This window comes from Mus caroli, chromosome X, assembly GCF_900094665.2.
Source record: "Mus caroli chromosome X, CAROLI_EIJ_v1.1, whole genome shotgun sequence".
Taxonomy (NCBI): domain Eukaryota; kingdom Metazoa; phylum Chordata; class Mammalia; order Rodentia; family Muridae; genus Mus; species Mus caroli.
In genome coordinates, this window is record NC_034589.1 from 129982846 (window position 1) to 130005552 (window position 22707).

General features: G+C 37.7%; 2 protein-coding genes across 4 annotated transcripts in view; one reads left to right on the forward strand and one right to left on the reverse strand.

The window, feature by feature from the left end:
- Col4a6 (collagen type IV alpha 6 chain) overlaps positions 1-16114 on the reverse strand; it is a 318869-nt gene extending 302755 nt beyond the window's left edge. Inside the window, exons 1-2 of the mRNA XM_029473623.1 lie at positions 15886-16114; positions 15635-15686 (exon numbers count right to left, since the gene is read on the reverse strand). Of these exons, the coding sequence (XP_029329483.1) occupies positions 15635-15686; positions 15886-15896 (63 nt within the window). The 5' untranslated portion in view covers positions 15897-16114. The remainder of the gene's footprint in view (positions 1-15634; positions 15687-15885) is intronic.
- Positions 16115-17493: 1379 nt separating this feature from the next.
- The window catches only part of Col4a5 (collagen type IV alpha 5 chain), a 211583-nt gene continuing 206369 nt past the window's right edge, over positions 17494-22707 (forward strand). For all 3 annotated transcript variants that reach the window (XM_029473096.1, XM_021152696.2, XM_029473097.1), the window contains exon 1: positions 17494-17926. In XM_029473096.1, the coding sequence (XP_029328956.1) occupies positions 17846-17926 (81 nt within the window). In that variant the 5' untranslated portion in view covers positions 17494-17845. The remainder of the gene's footprint in view (positions 17927-22707) is intronic.

Genomic DNA, 22707 nt, shown 5'->3' on the forward strand with positions numbered 1-22707 from the left:
ATTGTACTGTTCTCTCTGCTTTATGTATGAAATTTTAAAAAAAAAAAAAAAAAAAAAAAAAAGAACCCTGACCTTATTACTTAATGAATATAAGAAAAGACTCTGTGAAAAAATATGAAAGAGAGCTCCATTACCACACACATGTGATGAACAAAACTGCCATTGCACTGATGGCCTTGTGATTCTACATGAATAACGCCACTTTCAGTGTGAAGAGTAACAAGATCAACTGGCACCACAGGATGAGTCTTGTAAAATATTAGGGCAATATTCAAATGATTTCCTTGTGACATGTTTTTGACAGGTCCCTAGCCTACAAGTTATAAATCATATAAAACTCAAATTCCTCATCTACATCCTGAGAAAGGCAGACTGACTGGTTCTTACCTGAAATGTTTAGCAAAAGAAGTATTTATGGTTTATTTTAAATGGGTGACACAGAGTATTTATATGCATATAATGAAATATTTTAGGGATTGCTCTCAAGTCTAAACACCAAGCTCATGTGTCATTCATATACACCCTAAACCCATAACCTAAAGGTAATTTCATAATAATTTCATAAATAATTTTAATAATTTTATATATGAAACAAAAGTTTCATAGTTTAGAATTTTGTCCTCATGGGTTCATGTTGGCACACAAAATACTTTAGGTTTTGGAGCACTTTAGATATTGGATTTTGGATTGGAGTTGCTCAAACTATTTCTGTAGGTAATTCTGGACCACGTTTGTCATGTGTTCTAACAAGAATCTTGTGCCTGTGTAATGAAATGTTATAATTGCGATGTCCCCTCATCTACGATTTTTAGCAGTAGCCTATTCAACTGGGTCCTTTTATTAAGCCATCAAGAAACAATCTGGTTAAGCTGGTGGCATCTTTGAAGGACTTCATGATATATTCAACAGCCTGTCACACCCAGTGTAACTCCTAATTGACACAACAAGACAGTACAATGATGCTTATGTGATGTTTTCAAAAGGCCACCAACTCTATTTACAATTTTTATTCCTGGTCATTATCTGACATCCCAACTATTAGCAGAAAACCAACCTAGAATAATAGTATATATGCAGTAGCTCGTTTTACTTTGAAATGCAGGAAAGGTAGCATGAATTCTTTGTTTCAGTCAAGTCAGCCTCCTGTGGCTGACCCACATGGGGCCAGTTATTTGTTTGCTTGGAGAAAGGTTTGTTGAAATAAGAATTCTGGGAATCTAATTTTATGACCTGGAATTCAATTCATCAAAATACTTAAAAGAAGACATTCAGATGTAAATTTTTGCCTGTTCAAGATTAAAGGGCCAGATTCTATTGTTACCACTTGTCTTAGGGAGTAAATCACAGCAATCAGTTAGACAAAGCTCTTTATAGTAGGACCTGACACAGTAAAAGGACAATCCTGAGTTCCAGTTCAGCTTCCTCTAATGCAGGAACGATTAGTCACATGCCCTTGGGCAAATAATTTAATCCCATCTTTATGGCCAAAGGATCAGAGAATTACAGTTATTCCTTCACCACAGCAGTAAATGGTAGAAGGCAAGTGAGAATCAAAGGAGGACTACTTCCTCGACACTAAATTTTCCGAGCTAATGTATCCGTTTATCACTGTGAGGCACAAAAGCCACAACACCAAATGGTAAAAGAAATTCCAATCTTGTGTTTGTACACATGTGTACACACACACACACACACACACACACTGACACTGAACAGCAAAACCTGCAGTATCCTCAAAGTCATCAAACAGATAAATATTGTTCAGGTTCTGCAGAGGCAAGGACCCAGAAAAATATTTGCAGACAGATCAGCAACACCTTTCTACACGGTTAAGTAAACAATGATGTGGGAAGGTCATTACTTCCGTTCACTGAATATTTCCTGCCCTCCTTCTTCAAGACACATGCTAGAACTTTTTGCTTGATGTCCATCAGGGCTGATCGATGCATGTGAGAAAAAAGTGACACACATCCCACCTGTAAATAATCTTTGATTACTAACACAATAAAAGTCCTCCAAAGCTCTCTTTGTCTTGCTTCAACAAGCAGTATGCCAGATTATATCATCTCCATTTGGGTCCTAACCTGAGAAACAGATATTGCCTCCACAGTGACCACAGTGGACATGCTGTATATATAAACAAAGAATGAACCTTGGTTATTTCATGTAACTGAACTGTAGAACTGAGCTGTAGCAATGTAATGTATCCTATCTTAGGAGAAGGAATGCCATTCATAAGGTCGAGTAACCTACCAAACAGTGAGCAGTTAGCTGCTTTTCTCTGGGCACAGAGCTTCTGGAAGAGCCTTGGTATTTCTCAAAGGCTTATACTTAAATTGTTATTCGATTTTATTATGAATATGAGCAGAAGCATTCATTGCTACTTGCAGTTAATAGTGGACATGAAAAAAAAGAGGACAGCTCAGGCAGGACAGGACAGGCTCAGGGGACTGGTAACTTGATATAAATCCTTCCTCTCATTCTCTTCCAAGTAAATAGTGACTGAAAGTCATGTGGTTCTTCAATGGCTCATCCAGGATAAGTAGCCCCAGGCCAGTATGATGTTAGCAGGTATCCTTTCTAAAAGAGTTGGCACCTCTACCTGTCAGTCTTTTTAGCAGAAGAATGTGATAAAAGCTGTACAAACAAGGAGGAGGAGAAGGAGGAAGTATCTTTTTTTATCCCTTAAGGCCCTTAAGGATAACCAGGCTAAGAATAGTGTTATAAACTGGGGGATGAAATTTCACACAGACACACACACAGACACACACACAGAGACACACACACATACACACACACATACACACACACACACACACACACACACACACANACACACACACACACACACACACACACACACACACACAAGACACACACACCTTTAAAGCTAGCTAACTAATCTTTAAGTTAATTTATCCCTAAGTCTCAGAGGAAAACAAATCCTCCCCTAACCAGCTCTACTAATAGATATAGGGCTATTACTAGTTTAATGAAGAGCACCATCACAGAAAGTTAAGGCAGTAATTGTTGGTTGTCTTCTTGGCAAGATCTCTGTCTACTAGAAACATATTGTAGAGGGGATTAGAAAATGATGAGCCACAGCCCAGCAGCATGACAAATCACTGTCTGTGGCAGCTACAATTTACTGAGCATATATAGTAATTAAGGATGTTAGGAAGAGTCTAACTAATCCTCCCAACTATATGGGCTAGCTCTTAAATTTTCCACATCAAGAGACTGAGGAATACTAAGGAGGTATAAAGGACAAGGGAAAGGATTGAAGGCAAAGTGGAACCAATATAGGGTTCAGCAGGTACAGCCATATTTATTGCAGCACAAAAATTTCAGAAAAGTTTCAAATATAGTGCTATAAAAGGCCTCAAATGAACACATACTCTGTTAGCTTACAGGGTGAACATAACTAGACTTACAGATAAATGCTTATATATGAATCTTTCAAACCACAGAAGGGAGTTAGACTCAATTTCGCTTGGAAGCACTATGTTTTATATTTTAAATTTACTGAAAATGAGGAGTTAGTAAAGAGAAAAGCATTTATCAGTCCTAAGACTTTTACCAACAGCAGCCATTGAGGAAAGCTGGGAACCTTGGGACTTTAGTGACTTGGCAAATTCAAGCTGAGGGGTTCAAAGCAATTGCTGGATTTCAGAGCAAGTCTTCCAGCATGACTACTGTACCTTCAGTTCTGAGCATAACCTCGGGGTGTAAAGCACTAAGAGGCAGATCTGACAGGAGGGAGAAACAGGAGAATGTGGGGATGAAAGGGTTGCAGCAACAAGCTCTTGTCACATAATATACTGCTGCTTTGTTCTCATCATTCCACTGCGACATAAAACTCAGAAAAATGAAGGCTGGAAAGGTAGGTCAAGAGTACACTATTTATTTAGCAAAGAATGGTTTCCTGGGATCCATCTTGAGCACACACACAGAGGGGTGGAGGGAGGAGGAAGAGGGAGAAAAGGGAGAAAGAAACATGCCTGCACCCACGTGTGCTAGTGAGCGATTCTCTTTTTCTTTTTCCTTTATAAGATTTTTCATACAATATATTTTGATCACATTCTTTCCCTCCCCCAATTTCTCCTAGGTGTTTTCTTTTGCCTTAAATGTGAGGTTAAACAACAACAGCAACAACAACGAAAATGAAAAGCCCACTAAATTTGATAGTTATAAATTCCAAATTCTATGTGTTGAGCTTTCTTTACAGAAAAGAAATGTATACAAATGGTAAAAACATGCTAAATAATATTTAATAAGAGTGAAGGTGGTGTGACTTGAAAGTCTTGAAAGTGACTTCATAATTGACTAGTGAAATGAAAGAATCTGCCTCCAATGGAAGGGAATTGGCTGGTTACCAGGAGAGACATGAAAAGTGTTATAGATATTTTCTCTTTAACTACCTCAGTAATCCAATGAATTGGATGCTGTTTTTTCACACATAGAACACTGAGACACAAATATGTTAAATGATTTTCTCAAGTAGAAAAAAACCCCAAGATATTGCAGATGAAATTTGATGAAAAATTTAATTCCATCCCTAGTCTGCAGCAATATCTGTCCAATGGACTCTCCTGTTATGAATTACATCAGTATCAAATACACATATCCGTGGTAGCTATACCTACAAAGCATTGCAATAACTGCTATTTGGGGAAAATAGTAAGATGGTCATTAAGTTTTCCCTGTTCTTCTTATACCTAATCATTGTTTGAACATTTGATGGTATGTATCCTATATCCTTACTATGACCCCATCTACTCATTTATCCATCCATTCATCTTTGCCTCTAGGCTGTTCCTTTGTGTTAGCCTCCCAAATTATTTCTTTTACCCCTTCCCCTGCTCAACAGCAGCATGTCCACTCAATACAAGCCGAATTCATCTTGGCTTTGATTTTAAGGCCCCCCATAACTTGACCCTGTTTCAACTCCGTACAGTTATTTCCCTTTGCTCCACAAAAATCATCCTGCGATTTAGTCATACATGTCACACGTAACCATATTTATACCTGCTATAGCTGCACTAGGTGGTTATTCAGTGTTCACTGCAAAACCAAATTTGACTGAGGTCAACTGGGGGCCAAATATATAGCCTGCTTTATGCTCAAATAGAAGTGTAGCCTAGAGCAGAGCTATATTTGCTTAGTGGAAAGGGTGCCTTTTTAGATTAAAAATATGTTGGGCGACAACCCTGGCTAGCCCAGAACTAACTATGGAGACCAGTCTGGACTTTACCTCACAGAGATCTTCTTGCACCTGTCTCCTGAATGATAAGAGTAAAGACATGTGTCACCATGCCTGGTCAAGAATGTCCTTTTTAGAATGGGAGTCTGGGGGTAGCCACTAGAATGTCTCAGACCCCAGGGAAGTGAAAGGCTCCTAGGAGCCAATGACAATGACTTTAGCCAAAATCTAACAAAGGGGAGATACAACCTGTAGAGACCACTTCCAATAGCTAGGTATGGCCCTACCAGTTGAGTGATAGGGCCATCCAGGAGTGGGTGGGTAGGGGAGCAGGGTGGGGGGGAGGGTATCGGGGACTTTTGTGATAGCATTTGAAATGTAAATGAAGAAATATCTAATAAAAAATGAAAAAAACCCACAAAAATTTTAAACCTAGAAATGTTCCTGTCCAAAGGAATGGCAGGGTCAAAAAAATGGAACAAACACAAAAGGAAAGGCCACCCAGAGACCACCTCACCTACAGATCCATCCCATCTGCAAACACCAGACCCCCACACTATTGTTGATGCCAAGGAGAACTTGTTGACAGGAGCCTGATATGCCTGTTGCTGAGAGGTTCTACCAGCACCTGACCAATACAAATGCAGATACTTAGAACCAACCTTCAGACTGAGCCTGGAGACTCCAATGCAAGAGCTAGGGGAAGGACTGAAGGAGCTAAAGGGGATTGCAACCCCATAAGAAAAACAATATCAACTAACTAGACCACCCAGAACTCCCAGGGACTAAACCACCAACCAAAGAGTGTATATGAAGAGAGCTAAATCTCCGGATACATATGTAGCCAAGAATGGTCCTATCTGACATCAGTGGGAGGGGAGGGAGGCTTGGTGCCCCATCGTAGGGGGATGCTAGAGGGGTAAGGCAGGAGTGGGTGAGTGGGTAGAGAAGCACCCTCATAGAGGCAAAGGGGAATAGGGAGAGGGGGAATAGGAGGAGGAGTTGTGGAGGGGTAACTGGGAAGGGGGATATCATTTGAAATGTAAACGAATAAAATGATTTTTTTTTCTTTTTAAAAAAGAATGTCCTTTAGTTTCCTCATAGACTGGTTGATGGAACACTGATTCTATCTCCATGCTTTCATTAGAGCCATCTAATATAATTATAATATTAATGTAAAACATAAATTCGGGCAGAAATACATATATATTCATAGAGATCCAGAGAAGAAAACTTGAAGTCTGGGATCTTCCAGAAAATGGAGAGAGAAGAATTGTTTCATATTTTGTTTACTGTCTCTTTGAGGACCAGGTTAGGTAGTACATTTGTGAAGCCTTCAGTAACTATAGTGTTCATTGACCTCTTCTTTCAACCATCTATAGCAGTCCATACTGTCCTATGACTTTTAATGATGGTTGAAAAGGTAGTTCAACAATTCTACACTATCAGACTTAAGTGTCACTACAAATAGATCTTAAATTTTAAAAAGTAGTGTTAGATTCCATATATTTACATATTGGGAAACATCGCTATCATATTAGTATATAGTACAAAGTTTATTTGTGTGTGTATGTATAATGTGTGAGAGGGGTGGTGACTGAGAAAGATAGAGAGTTGTGGGAAATTGACTGGGAAATACAGGTTTCTGTTTAACTGGGGGTTGTCTTGAGATGGCAATGCAAAGTATTAATCCAAAAACCCTTTACCTGAGAAGATGCATTATTAGAATATATCAGAATTTTCTCAACATTCTATAACCAAAATAAAACAGAGATTGCTGGGAACTAAACTGTCTTTGGTGTAAGTTCAGATTTTTTTTTGTTTCTTCCTTATTATTGGCTTATTAACAAAATACTTATTTTTCTCTGTTTTTTATTTTGGGGGATTGTATGTGATTTTGTTGGGAAGGAAGTATACATACTGCTGTAGAATTCTTAAAATTTTTGTAATAAATTCTTTCTTTTTCATTAAACATTATTATCCAAAAGAATACTATGGTCTCTCAAGCTAGGCACTGAAAGGAATTATGCAATTTTATCATGATTCAATGTGGACTACATTGTACTGTCTCATTGACTTTAAGGGAACTTCTATATTCACAAGCAGAATTAAGGAGTCACAGAAAAAAATGCTCGCTCAGTGCTTAAAGGATGCAGAAAATGTCACTTAATCTTTATTCCCTCCAGAAAGAAAAGGCCTTTGTGTGTTTTGAAGACCAGTTTTGTCTTCAAAAGACCCAGGCCAGTATATTCCAGGAAAGCCTAGCATCTATGAAATGGTCAAATAAGTTTGTAGAGGAGCAAAGGTTCCCCTTAAAACAAGGAAAACAGATTGAAAGATAATTATCAAACTAGCCAGCCTCATGGATGTTTAACAAAAGGACAGGGATTTCAAAGATGCCTGGGGTGAGTGGTGATTCTTTAAAAAGAATCTTTAGTGGAGACCAGGATCTCCAGAGGAAGTCCCAAAGGGAGGACTGGAAAGGTGAAGCAGCTTTGGGTAATCTGGAACACGTTTAATAACAAACTTAAAGCTTTTTCTCCCATAGGAGGCTTGAAAACCATAGCTAACAAATAATCACGTATTTTGTATTTTCAGGAAAGTGTCAATTCCAGTGAGTGGAAAAGAATGACAGAAACCGTCATTTAAATTTCCTAAGACCATAGTTTATAATGGGGTTTGTATTTGAATGTAGGTGTATTTGTCTCCAAACATAAAGTGCTTTGTTTTGAATCATTCTATAACAAACTAAAATCCAGAAAATGGCCAGCAGAGTGGCATGTGAAACCCATAAGAAGCCTGAGAAGAGGGGTATGCATTAAGGCTTTGTTACCAGAAGTCCTTAGGTTTAAAGCCTGGACTTCAGCAACCTCAATAAGGTAGGTATAGCTTCCTACCAACGCAATATTAAAGATATAAGTAATAGCGAAAGCAGGAAAAGGTTTAATAAATGTGGCCACTTAGGGAAAAGGAACAAAGAAGTCCAGTGTCTCCCAGGTGCATCTTCCAAATGTCAGATCTAAAGAAAACTATATTGATTAATATGTTAAAATTCTGAACTTTTAAAGACTTGATATAATGATAGCAAATCAAGAGGCAAAGAAATCTGAAGCATTTCTTATACTTTAAATCACTCCCTCAGACCTTTACAACGTGCATTTAATGGAATTTCCTTTGCACTTGACACCAAGATCCTGTCATGAGTTTTAGCTTTACACATAGAGCAAGAGGTACGCTTTAATTCAGCAGTTCTGGTCCTGTTGTAATCTCATTCAGCACTGAGCCTTCATCCTTGTAGGCTCCAGGCTGTCCTGAAAGGTGATCTGATGAGTTGTCAGAACTGTGTGAAATCTCTTCCTGAGAGACAACTTCCTCTTCTGGCTAGCACCAAGCTTCATTCAGTTCTTTTCCTTCTCCCAATATGAGATGCCTGGGGAAATTCCATTGCCTTTGAGTTCATTGTTTTAGTAGACTGATAGTCAAAGAGAGAAGAACAAATGTCCCTCTTTAGAATATCCTTGTTCCTGTTTAGATAGCTTCAGATTGCCTAAACTTTGTAAATCTGGAGAAGAGAGATCTACTTTGCAGGAATAAGTCCTCCATGAATAAATGATTCACTACTGTGATTAACTTCATTGCTATTACAACTTACAAACTCATATAGACAAACAGGCAAGAGTATAGGTATTAAGATTCCTCTAAGAGAGAGCTATATCAGGGTCTTGTCAGCAAAATCTTTCTGGCATATGCAATAGTGCCTGGGTTTGGTGGTTGTATATGGGTGCCTGGCAAATACAGAAGTGGATGTTCACAGTCATCTATTGGATGGAACAGAGGGCCCCTAATGAAAGAGCTAGAGAAAGTACCCAAGGAGCTAAAGGAGTCTCCAACCCTATAGGAGGAACAACAATATGAACTAACCAGTACCCCCCAGAGCTGTGTCTCTAGCTGCATATGTAGCAGAGGATGGCCTAGTTGGCCATCAATGGGAGGAGAGGCCCTTGGTCTTGAGAAGATCATGTGCCCCAGTACAGAAGAATGCCAGGGCCAGGAAGCAGGAGTGGGTAGGTTGGGGAACAGGGCAGGGGGAGGGTATGGAGGGTATAGGGGGCTTTGGGAATAGCATTTGAAATGTAAATAAAGAAAATATCTAATATATATATTACACACACACACACACATATGATTCCTCTAGCTATTTTCTCAAAATGTATTAGGTCACATCAGGTTAGAAGTTGGCATTTCTCTTCCCATTGTTAACCATAATGTCTGGCACATAGTAGGCTCTAGAAAACTTTTCACTGAAGGAAAACCAGAACAGTGAAGGGCAAAGAACAAACAGTGTCAGTCATAAGAAAACAGAAAAGAAAATTAAGGAAAAATCTATTATTAAACTAGGCTTTAAGGGAATAAGAACACAGCCATACATAGACACAGAAGGAAGGCTGAAGATTTGAAGAAAAGGAAAAGATAGGCATAAAAAATAAGCTTGGCAAATTGAGCCAACATCAGAAGGATAGCTGGGATGCAAACTTGAGTTCCATGGTACAAGAGGAGAGGGGGTAGGATGGTACTAAGAGGTGCCCTGATCATGATCCTGTTTGTTTTAGAATAAGCACCATGGCTTTTGGAGAGGAAGGCTATCAGCAAAGGGGGTGGAGCAGCAGGAGAGGATTGAAGCCAGAACAGCTCAGTTTGTTTGTAGAGACTCCAGATAAGAGATGATAAAAAGCCTCAATCGGAGACAGCACTCTAGGCTGTGCTTTTACCTAATTCTGTCTTTTCTTAGATCTGTAAGCTTGGATAAATCTTAAATATCCTGACATGAGAATACTTGTCCTAGATTACTTCACAGGATAGCCTGGAGCCATTTATGAAATAATGAGAGAACACTTTGTAAACTGGAAACACTGCAAGATGTTTGTTATTGCACTAGACATGGGGAAAGCAATGAGGACAATATTAAAACATGACCATGGCAGCAGCCAGACTCTAGAAACAAGAGGATCTTCTCTGATATCTCCACTTTGCTCATCTATCTATGTGTCATTTGTCAAAATTGGGACTTTAGTTTTAATTTTACCCTGACATAGCAATAAATAGAGGATAATTGTCAGAGGTGGGATGAGAATATGAGACCTTCTTTGTAGACAGCGGGTTCCCATGATCTCATTTAACTTTGCAAAGGACAATAATACCTAAGGAGTAAGATATTATTTCCTTTTCTGGCGGTGAAAAACTAAGTCACATGAAGGTAAATGAAATCATACAACTAGGAACTGTGTGTATATGTGTGTGTGTGTGTGTTTGTGTGTGTGTGTGTTTGTGTGTGTGTGTGTGTGTGTGTGTGTGTGATATGTGCAGGGAGAACATACACATGTTGATGTCAGAGGACAATTTTGTGGAGTGAGTCATCTTCACCTTAAATTTGCTCTGGGGATCAAACTTGTCACTTACTGAGCCTTCTCATTGAACCCACCATTATTATTTGTTTCATTAAATGATCTATATTGGATTAGTAACTTTAAGATATACAAAGAAAAAACAATTTCTGCAGGCCAGAAACTTGTATATTCACTAGAAAGTTATCTACTAACCACAAATAACATGTCTGGTAGTGTCATAGTCATTTGGAGTACCAAGTTGAAGAGGTCTGAAATTGTCTCATTAAGAAAATGACATTTGGGCCGGGTGGTGGTGGCGCACGCCTTTAATCCCAGCACTTGGGAGGCAGAGGCAGGCAGATTTCTGAGTTCGAGGCCAGCCTGGTCTACAGAGTGAGTTCCAGGACAGCCAGGGCTATACAGAGAAACCCTGTCTCGAAAAAACCAAAAAAAAAAAAAAATGACATTTGATTTAGGTATGGAGGGCCAGGTAAGAGTTCATGGGATAGGAGCAAAGGTATAAATATGGAGGGGCATATACTAGACATAGGTGACAGCATACCCAAGAACAAAGAAAGGTAAAGAAGCTTGGTATGAGAGTGGTGAAAAATGTAGTTTAAGAGTGTAGGAAAGAGAAACACAAAACCACAATCCTGGAAAGATATGTGAAGAAAGAATTGAAGGTCTTTAATTTTCCAAACCAAGCATATGTGCATTTTCTTATGGAAGAAATGGGAGATGAACAGAGGTTTTATACCTAGAGATAACATCCTTTTATACCTAGAGATAACATCCTTGAAATTTTTTGTTAGTAAAACTAACTTTTGTGGCATTATAGAAATTCTAACAAATGTCTTGAAGTAGAAACGTCAGTTCAGAAGCTGTAGATATAGGGTGAGTGGGTTTAGAATCAATGGAGTGTGTGTGGATCGAAGTATCAGTCTACAGATTCTTGATAAAATTGGTAGAAGTTGATGATATTAACAGAGAGAGTTGTGATTGATTCTGTAGTTTGTTCCCGAAATTGAATGGATGGTGAAGAAAGCAAAAAAGGAAAAAAAAAAAAAAGGTTTCAGTTGAAGTATAAAGAGAAAGACTAGAAAAAAGTTTTTTTCTTTAGACATACTGTGTTTGGAGCAAAAGAAGTAATAGCTGGCTTTAGGTGAGTGTTTATACTAAACTCCAGGCACTGGTTTTAAGTGAGAGACAAGGCTTAGGAGGCAGTTGGAAATATAGGGTTGGAGCTCAGAGAGACAGCTTCACTGAGAATAAATCTGTCACAATTTTAGGACATGAACCTATCAAGATTGTAAGTTCCCTACTAACGATGATGCCTAACTTGCTCACCACTGGAATATTAGGGCTGAACACATTAATTCCAATATAGAGATCTCTCAATAAATATCCACTGAGCGCATAACATTTTTGAAATATCAAAGAACCATTGACTAATAACTTACAGTATTCTGAAAATCAGAAAAAGGATTTCAGCAGAATTTAAAAATGAGAAACTGAAAGTAGGAAAGGCAGAATGGAGACTGGAAGGCACTTATTTTGCTTGGTAGTTAAGCAGGCATTATTAGCTGAAAGAACCCCATTCAAATGGTGCAGACTCAGTCTGGACTGTAATACAGTAGTAAAGAAGAGAATAAAATAAAAGAGAAATTTGATTCAATTGCATTGAGAAAGTTATACTTACAGAAGAAAATTAAATTATATATTTTTCCATTTCTGGGTTTGATTTTGGATTTTCATTTGTCTTTAAAACATAGGAGACATCAATACTTAGTATAGAAAAAAACTGTAGGTCAAGACCTACCCTGTAGTTATATAAAATAGACTCCATATTTCTTTGTGTATGTGTACTTTTTTTTTTATTTTGGTGCTTTATTTATCTATTCGCTCATTTGTTTTGAGGTTGAGTTTTTTTTTTTTTTTTTTTTGAGAGAGAAAGATAGGAAGAACATGAAGTTCAGTAAGTAAGGAGGTGTGGCATTGGGGGAAGGGGAGGGAATATGATTAGAGTAGATTGTATGGAAAAAATTTAAAGAACAACTACATATACAGACACCTAAAAAATAAAGGAGGAAGGAATTTTATCAATTTCTTTCTCTTAAAAATATATATCTTAACTTACTTTTTGATCATTTCATACATGCCTACGACGTGGTTTTATCAAATCCATCCCCATCTCCTCCCTTCCTCCTCTTCTCATACTCCATCATCACTTCACCCCCAAACTTCATGTATCCTTCTGTTTCTTTAACCTGCTGAGTCCACTTAGCACTGCCAGTATGCGGGTGATTGTAGGGCCACTGGAGCATGAAAAACCTACAGAGGGCAGATCCAGAGGAAAACTGACACTTCCTCCTGCAGCCACCAACTGGGCTGCTGAACATTAAAACAGCATTCATCCTTTGATGCCTGCTATAATAACTAGGCCAGTGACAATGTGAAGAACCAACCTGGGCATGCTTTGGAAAGAAAGAGGCTAGCATTACAATCAGGTCTTTACTTGAATATAGATGACAAGCATGTTCTTATTCTTTATTCTCCTCCCCTCCCAAATAAGTATCCCATTAGTCTTTTAACTTCTTGTATGCTTGGATGTATTGAAGACTTTTATGAATGTACTCTTGGGTAGAGATAGAATGAGAAAAAAGCATAAGAATTCACAATACTGTAGGGTACACTTTATCTCCTAGACATGACAGTCTAGGATGAGATTTGTAGTTTTGACTAGAGTTTTTTAATAGGATACAATACATGAAGATAATTTAAAGCAGTCTCCATCAAGAAACATAATGAGCAGAATTATATAGAAAAAAATTTCTAGAGCGTAGGTAGCTATGTTTTTTTTTTTTTTTAATTCTGCATGCCATGTCGAATCTACAGCAGACCCTTGTGGACTTGGGCACTTAACTAAAGGATTCGTGGTGTTCTGCAATCCTATGTTCTGTCTCACTAAGTAAAACCTTGCAGATAGTTCACCTGAAAAATAAATGTAATGGATTTTAACATTTAGCATTCCATTTTTATATTGAATTGCTTTGCAAATTCTTATAAAGAAAATGCTCAAAAGTAACTACATAACTCTCTCTTTAATTGCTTACCAATATTCAATTATTGGCAAGTTAATTCTCACAGCATGAAGATGCTTTCTCATAATGAAGTATAACAGAGCTTTTATTGATGCATTCATAAGCTATTTGCATTGGTATCACTAAAAGTACTGCGAATTCAAATACCTACAGCCATCTGAAAAACAGAAGACAGCACAAATACAGAGAATAGACTTGAATTGAGACTAGATGAAACAGAATGCAAGGACATTGAGAAAAATAATCCCCAGTAATAGCATCTTCTGAAAAAGTATTTTGTGACTCACCTCTTTTTCTCTTTGTCATAAAAAAAAATACTTTCCAATACCAGAGATGCTGTGAACAAGTAAAGAAGAGTGAATACAGCAATTCTGGACTTACAGCAACAGAATAAATATTGTCAATGGACCTCAAGGTTCATTCCAATCTTACCATGGTTATTGGCAAGGTTACCTTGTAGAACAATGAGACAAAAGTATACAACCCAGATCTAGAGACCCACTTCAATGCTTGGAAAGGCTGAAAACTTTGCTCTCCACCATAACAAATGAAGATATGATATTCCAGAAATACATGTCCATCTACAATTATCAAATACTTTTCCTTTTTAGAAAAAAAAAGGAACAAAAAACCAACCAACCAACCAACCAAACAAACAAACAAACACCACCAGTCAGAGACTGAAAAAAAAAGTTTTACTGTAGTAGTCTATATTAAAAACAACAACAACAACACAAGACTTCTGGACAAAGAAATCAAAGGCTGGCACTTTCAATAAATACAGTATAAACCTCTGAGGAAACTCACATGTAAGCTTACAGAGTGGAAAAATAGGGTAGAAACGTGAACAAGAATCTGAGATCAATATTTCTTCATTCAAAGATTAGCAGAAACACGTTTAAGAGCTGATATTCAGAGTTAAAGGGTCACACAATATTTGAATTCAGTCTTCCAGTATTTTTCTTTCTTTATAAGAAATCATTTCACTTCCCTGTTTATTTGTTTGTTTTCAGACTTTATGTTAGGACAAAGTGTGTTGGTGACCTTATGACTGAAATAAGCATGGCTCTAAAATTGTATTTAAGACACTTTAAAAGAGCCAATCAGTTAAAATAATTACAATTCACAAGATAAACAATTCAAAATGTGTATTTATTGCTTGTATTGTGACTTGGACTTTTATAAAGAGGTTGTTTTTTAAACAACGTATTATTTGAACCTACTAGCTAAGTTTATTTTTGCCAGATAACTAACTAGCTGAACTGGAAACGTAACATATCTGATCATTTAGTCACGCCACCTTTGTGAAATTATTCTACTAATTGCAGTGGATGCTTCTCTACTTTCTGAGATCCATTAAACTTCTCTTGACCCGAATTCCTTTGCCTGGAGTCTCTATAAGTTCATAGATAATACCAAAACAGTCCACAAAAGGTTAAGTTTTAGAAAGCTTATCTGGCCTAAGCATTAAATTTTTTGATGTATGAAAAGACCTACAAACAAATTATAAACTTTAGTTTCCATCTTACTGCTGCTACGTTCAAATCTCAGTCCTTTATACTCTCTTTCCACTCTCAAACTTATGCTTCAATCCACCTTCTTACAGTTAGGGAAAGTTATGTTTCTTCAGCTTTGCAGATCTGCCTATTGGTGCAAAAAAAAAAGGGCATCAGAGGCCAGTCATCTGAAGTTGTCCTGAAGACATTCACAAATGTGTGCATCTTGCATTTGTCTACTTCTAATTTTTGTTCTCTAAACCTACAGGGATGTTTTAGGACAAGACAAATGCTGAGTCCTGAGAGCATTAGGCTAATGTTATACTTGCTATTCCTCTCCAGGAACCCCATTAACTCCTATTAGAAAGGCTCCATTTGGTGCAACCCTCTGTTACCCCCAACAGAAACACAAGAGGAAGAGGGGGAAAAGGGGGTCTTTTGAAGCCTTACCGCTTCTGCCAGTTCTTTGGTCAAGCATAAGGAAACCAGGAACAGCCACAATCTGAAAGGAGAGGGAGGGTGAGAAACATGGGCTCTCTGGACTACATACAGGGTCCTGAGTGAGAAAGTGGTCCCCCGGGCTCCCTTTTGATGCCTACTCCCACTTTTTCCGAAGTGACAGAAGTGCAAGTATAGTCCTGGCTTGGGAAAGCAGTCCAAAGTTGGAAAGAGGAGGGGGGTTCTGAGCAGCAGCAGCTCACCCAGGGTGCATGCTTGTGGCTGCTCCGGAGCTGGGTCCCAGGAGACTGCTAAGCTGCTCCGCGGCGCGGGCTCATCTGGGCTCCGTTGATGCTTGGCAGTTTGTTCCTTATTCAGGACAGTGTTGGGGGTGGGCGCGAAGTGGCTTAATTTGGAAGAAACTAAAATCAGCTGCTAGAAAAAAAACAGTGCCCCAAAGGAAAACACACGCAGCGGTGTCCGCTACAACTTCTAACACTCAGGAGATAGTTCCATGCGCCCAGGGAGGAAGGAATGGAGGGGGACGGGGCGGGGCTGCCTGCTGTCAATCACCTCCCCCTACCTTGGGAAGCTGCTTCTCTTTCTCAATTCCAAGCACCTCTGCACATAACCGTTCCAAAGTTTCATGCACAGGTCTCTAGAGACCTATACACAAGAATCTATGCAAGTAGGCATTATACATTTCCATAAAGTAAAATAGACTTGGGTGCACTACTACTACATAGGCAGATAGTCCTGAAAGAGACCTTGCACAAGGGCCCAAGTGTGCAGACTCCTATTCTAACGTTCTTATTTTTTCACTAGACTTTTATAAAGATGAGGAGGGAATCTCTGAAGTTGTAAGCCTAATCTCTAAACCCAGTAGAACTGAGGACAAATTGGTCCTTATAAAAACGGATTCAAAATATAAAGAATGCAGTTAATCCCAGACTGAGAATAAAAATGTTCAGAAGAATTCTTTAGCAAATTCCTGAAAGACACTCCAAGGAGTCCACATCATGTATATTTTTGGTCTTTTGGTTCTTAAAAGTGTCTATAAGTTATCAAAGCAATATGCATGCCTACTTCATCTAGAAGACACAAATTCAACTACTATTGACTCCATATAGACATTTTAAATGAGATGCTTGTTTTTGTTGTAAGGAATTATGCTAATGTTATTTAATTGCTTGCCACAGGTCCTTCTGAAATAGAATTATGGCAGCCACTACCTTTTACCTTAGCTTGATATAAGTGACAAATATTAATTATGGTACCCAATACATGTAAATAGAAACAGTAACTAAGTTACAATAACATTTAAACTTTTAACATTATTAAGCTACTTAATACATCCTATATGGCATATGTTGTTACATACATTAAGTATTCACAAATACATATGTTCATTGTCTTACTTTATATACGTATATCTAATATTTTCTCATCTTCTGTTTGTATATAGAAACTCTGTCCTACCAACACTTGAAAGGCAAAGGCCAGCAGCCCATGGAGCAGAGGCAAAAACTTTGTTTCTAATGATTAACAATAAAAAGCACCACACTCTGAAATCCATCCGCTGTAAACAAAATAGTCCCAGCTCAGGTCTGTTTGTCAATGGCTTTGATGCAGACATCCGAGGGAAAGCTGGACTGGCAGGCAAGAGTACTATTAAGAGAAGCTGCGAATAAACAAACGAGAAATCTTTTTGGTTGGACTTGTGGTGGTCAGTCAACTTGTCTTGAAGTTTCCCTCCCTCAAATAACTGAGCGTCACTCCCTCGCAGGTTGCCGGTGCAGTGGGAAGCACTGGCGGAGTGATACTCAAATTCCCCAGCCCCGGCGGGGAGGGGGCAGTGCAGGGAAGAGAGCGAGGAAAGTAGATTTGTAGGACATTGAGTGAGGAAAGTTTGCAAGTCCCAACAGAAGGCAAAGTGCTCCTGAGAGATCGGCTTTGGGGAGGGGAGGGGGAGGGAAGAACAGCTTTCTTTTCTTGTTCTTGCTCTCTCTCTCTCTCTCTCTCTCTCTCTCTCTCTCTCTCTCTCTCTTATTTTAATCGCTCCCCTCTTATAAATCTCTTCCCCCAAGTGCACCAGCATAAGCGGGACACTCACTGTCCCCTTTCTAGCTCTCTTCCCAATAACACTTCAAGATTATGTCAATCGGTCTGAAGGAACCTGGGATTCCCTGCGGGTGCTGACGGAGCTGCAGGAGCCAGAGAAGAATGCAAGTGCGTGGAGTGTGCCTGGCTGCCGGCTGGTTCTTACTGGCCCTGTGTCTGTGGGGGCAGCCCGCAGAGGCTGCGGTAAGTCCTCCCTCCCGCCCCATCCCTGCTAGCTCCAACAGAAACCACTGGAGCCTTTACCTTCCCTACTCTTTGACCTTGACCAGGGAAGTCAAAATTGGCTTTAAGTAGAAAGAAATATAATTCCCAACTCTGGTCTGAGGGAAAATTCCAAGTGTTTAAAAACAGGGCCGCTTACTTCTCTGTAGCTACCTCTTCAGGGGCAAGAGTGGAGCCCGGAGTGGGCAGAGGGTGTGGGAGGCACATTAATGGGTCACTGGGCTCTGGAGGAAGGATATTTAAAACTTTTCTTCCTCTCTATCCCCCACCTAGGGTAGCTGACTACCAGCTAGCTTTTTTCACTACTTGGACCCAGCCCAAGCACGATTTAACCTTGGTTTATAGATTAAAATTTGGTTCCTCTAAAATTGAACTGTGGTCAGTGTGGTAATAGCCTTGATGGAGTTCTTCTCTTGGCATATGCTCTTTTCTTAAGCCACATGAACCCACCCCCAACCCCAGGTTTGTAAAATTCTGCCCTGTTTTCTGACCTGTTGACATCATTCTTTTACAAAAGATAAAATAACATATCAACCAGGACGAAGTAAAGAAGCATACATAGCCTTATGCTTCAGGAGTTTTACACATTAAAAAAAAGTTATGGTTTTCTGTTGGCTTGCACTTTTTAAACTCATAAAGGCACCTGAACAACTTGAGAGTTTGCCTTCCAACCATTTAAAGGACAAGAAGTCTCAGTTTTTCAATGGGAATGAGCTCTATGGGTTAGAAGAGTGGGGGAGGATGCTCACACGAAATGACAGAGCAAAAAGTTCCACTTGCCTTTAGGAATGTAGACTGGATACCACAGTCTGTTCCTGAGCAGGGAATCTGGGTAGTCCCAACACCCACTCTCCTTCTGGAGATAAGAGGTAAATGCAAAGGAATGAAGGGCTTTGCTGCAGAAAATGTTCTCCAGTTTGAAGTCCACCCTACTTAATTTCATATAAACTGTGAACAACTAAATGTGTGACAAATTATTTAAGTATTATATTTGAGTACACATAATGGATGTTTAAAACCACTTAAATATGGCATCATAGCTTAGGCCTTCACATGGTTGAGTGACTATCAATCCTTTAGATGCAGCTACAATATTACAGACATCTGGGTCTATATCAAAGTTAGCTGACAGGCTTCCTTTTGGACTCAGCACACCTCAAATCGCATTGCCCTCTGCATATGCTAGAAAAACTGTGTATACTGCTGGTACAAAAAGTAACTTTTATGTTATTGTAATCACAACATAATTATGATAAAAAATCTGCTGGAAAACTTGCACATATAAAATGTTTTAGTTATGCATACTATCATTTTCCTCTATCAAAGTAGATATACAACTTAATAATGTTCTTTTGGTGCAGAGCATTTTTGATGGGGTATGGTTTCTACAGTTGATATGGCTAAAGATGGTTAGAATAAATTATAATTGGGCTATAGAAAATAGTTCATTTGAAGCTCATCTTAGTGCCTATAGTTTATAGCATTTGCCCTATGGGCAAAAACTTTGTGGATGACTTCTGAAGCAATCCTTCCTCTTCGTGATCTTGCTAGTAATAAATATGCACTAGTTACCATTTATACTAGTGTGTATAACAACACCGCATGCCAATTTAAGTTCATTTATATTAAAAATAAGACTTTTTGTTTGACAAAACTTATGTGCAAGCTTACTTTTGTCTTCTTAAAGTAACAAGTGTTTGTGAAGTAATTGGAATTTTCCCCCTCCTATACAGTTTTTAAAGGACTTTTTAGTTCACACTTTCCTATGGTTAGAATTTTGTTCCTCTTTCAAATCTAGGGGTTTGTTGTTCCTTCCTCACAAATAAATGCCCTAGTTAAAGGAAAGTTTTAATCATCTCAAAAGTATGAATGGTATCTGCTCTCCATACTTGCGCTGGGGTTATTGGCCACCTTCTCCAGAGTGCTGTGGTTGGCTTAGTTTTTCACCAATGTCGTCTAATATGGAGGCTTTTCTATCAGGAAGAACATTACTTCTTAAATTAATTTACTTTTTCATAGTTATATGACTTTACTATCTCTGGAGTCATGCCAAATTTAGATAACAAAAATACGTGAACTTTTTTTTTTAAGCTAGAATGTTCGCTAGGTAGAATACAATAACCCAGGTATTGAATGGTCAGCAGCAAGAAAACAGGGCAACTTTAGTCTGGAAGGATCATTTTTAGTGATAGAAAAAAATCATGTTTTTAAATGTTAAGGTGACTATGGCTATACAAACTCTGTCAAAGAGATAAGCTTGTATATTTAATATGTCTATAAATAATATGGAGAATTATACTACTTCTAGCATACAAATGTTTGTGAGTTATTTTTGTTTTTCTTGGAAGTTATAGTATTATTTCTACAATTTAAACCATACTGTGTACCTTGTGACCATTTATAAGAACTTGTCAAGTGTAAGAGCAAGGCTTTTGGCCATGATTTTTTTTTCTGTGAAATGTTCTATTCTATAAAAAAATGGTCATCTTGCTTTCATTATTGTTTGTGTTTACATTGTTCAGTGTTTATTATGTGCTAAGTACTATGCTAGGATAGTAAGACAAATTTTGATATTTAGTCCTTTATGTGATAGTAGGGATTGAACCCAAGGTTCCACGTGTACTGAATTTGCTCTGTGATTTGTTTTCTTAAGAGAGTATTAATGTATTGTGTGTGTGTGTGTGTGTGTGTGTGTGTGTGTGTGTATCAAGAGTTACTTACTAGATGAGAAAACTATAAAACAGAGGTTAAGCAACTTGCTAAAAATCACATAGGTTGTGAATTATAGTGCTGGGAATTTCAAATTCAGAGTTTGCCACTAAGTCTCTTATATTGTCTCCTTTGAATGTAATCTATAGAATTATGCTATGTTAACGTATATATGAATCTATATTACATTTTTTAGGCACAGAAGATGCAATGTTTGTGATAATGGGGTTTGCATCTATTACTGCTTATTTTATGTTAAGTAGTATAGCATAATGTAAATAAATTTACTTTCTAAAGATTAATTTGATCTCTATGTCTATGCAGAATGAAATAGTTTAAATGCAATCTAAAAGCAATCACAGGTTAAATGATTTTATGTAATCTCAATAAAATTTAGATTTATAAAACACCTACAACTCATGATAGATGATTTTTCCATGAAAATAATTGACCTGTGTTTCTTTTAAGCTTCCTCAGTTAGTTTGAAGTATGCAGAAATGTCCAGAAATATTCCTGTTGTCATAAATAGGAAATATATGGTGGTACAGTCTTGTCAAAAATGATCAATTCACTTTGTTGTTTTTTACTAACTTACCTACACCTTCATATGTTGCTTTGTTCACTCAACCATCTATTTTTATATGTATTGTTTTGTAGTTTTAATAATCAAATTCAGGACATTGCGCCCACTATCCAAACACTTTACAATATACCCCACCCCCAGCTCTGTGTCTACAGTATTATGTATATATTTCTGTATGTACCCATTGTGTTATTTTTTTTAAGAGTGCATAATTTTCCGTGTTTTTACTTGACTGTTGCTGTTTGCAAGATATGATACTCTTTTCACCTTGGATTACCCTTGACAGATTGGTTAGAATAGTGTCTGCCAAATTTGTCCACTACAAAGTCATTTTCTTTCCTTTATGAATAAGCTGATCTTATTAGACTGTACAGGGTGATATTGGGAGAGAGTCTAGGAAGCCAAATAATCTATATCTCATGATAGTTTCTTCAGAAATTCTAGCATCTGTTAATGTTTCTGGCATTAGTGATTGTTGTAGTTAAATTTGCCAAAGGTGCTTTCAATTTTCAAAAAATTTCTACACAAAAATATCAAATTTTACTATAATACATTTTCACTGTTTTAAATTTACTATATAATTATTTATTTGATATGTAACAAAATAAATATTTTCTTTATTTTTATTTATAATAAATTATTATTTTATTACAAGTATCTACTGAAATTATTATAAATATATACAGACCTGGAGTCTATTCGCAGCTGTTTCTATATCCTTTAATGTGTTTCCATCAGCTTTGAGCATTTCCTCTATTACTAGCATCATAAAATGGTCATCTCCTTTCCTTCTTCTAATTTAGGGACGAGCCAGTTCACCAATGAGTCTATTCTATTAACAAAATAGAGGTATTTAGAAACCAAGGTGTGGATGCTTGGCATGATCATTGTGATTGAACTGTCATTTTATAGCCCTTTCAGCAGACAAGCCTAGGAAATACACACTATCTTAGTTTTATCTATAATCCTATCACACACACACACACACACACACAGCTGTAGGCAATGTACCTAAATGGAACAGTACATACATATGAATATTTGCTTCTGACTTCAATCTATTAGAAGCTTTCTATATGTTGAAATTATAATTCATAACAATATCTCAAATTGTAGTTAAATATCACTGAATAAACACACATATTTGCTGTGGTGGGATCTCTTGTTTTGGGAGTTTTGGGGAGAGGATAAGGGAGATGCTGGGAATTGAACCCCAGAATCTTGAACATGCTAAACAAGTCCTTCTGCAGTTAGCTACAACCTCATCTACAACTTGCTAAGTCTGTTCCATTCATTCTCTACATGGCTTTAAAGGCACATCATGATATTTCCTGTGATTCAGCTTTCTTGTACATTACTTTTTACAGTATACTCTTTTTTTTTCTGGTTCTGTGATATGCATTTATTTTTTTAATTTTTTAATATTTTTTATTACATATTTTCCTCAATT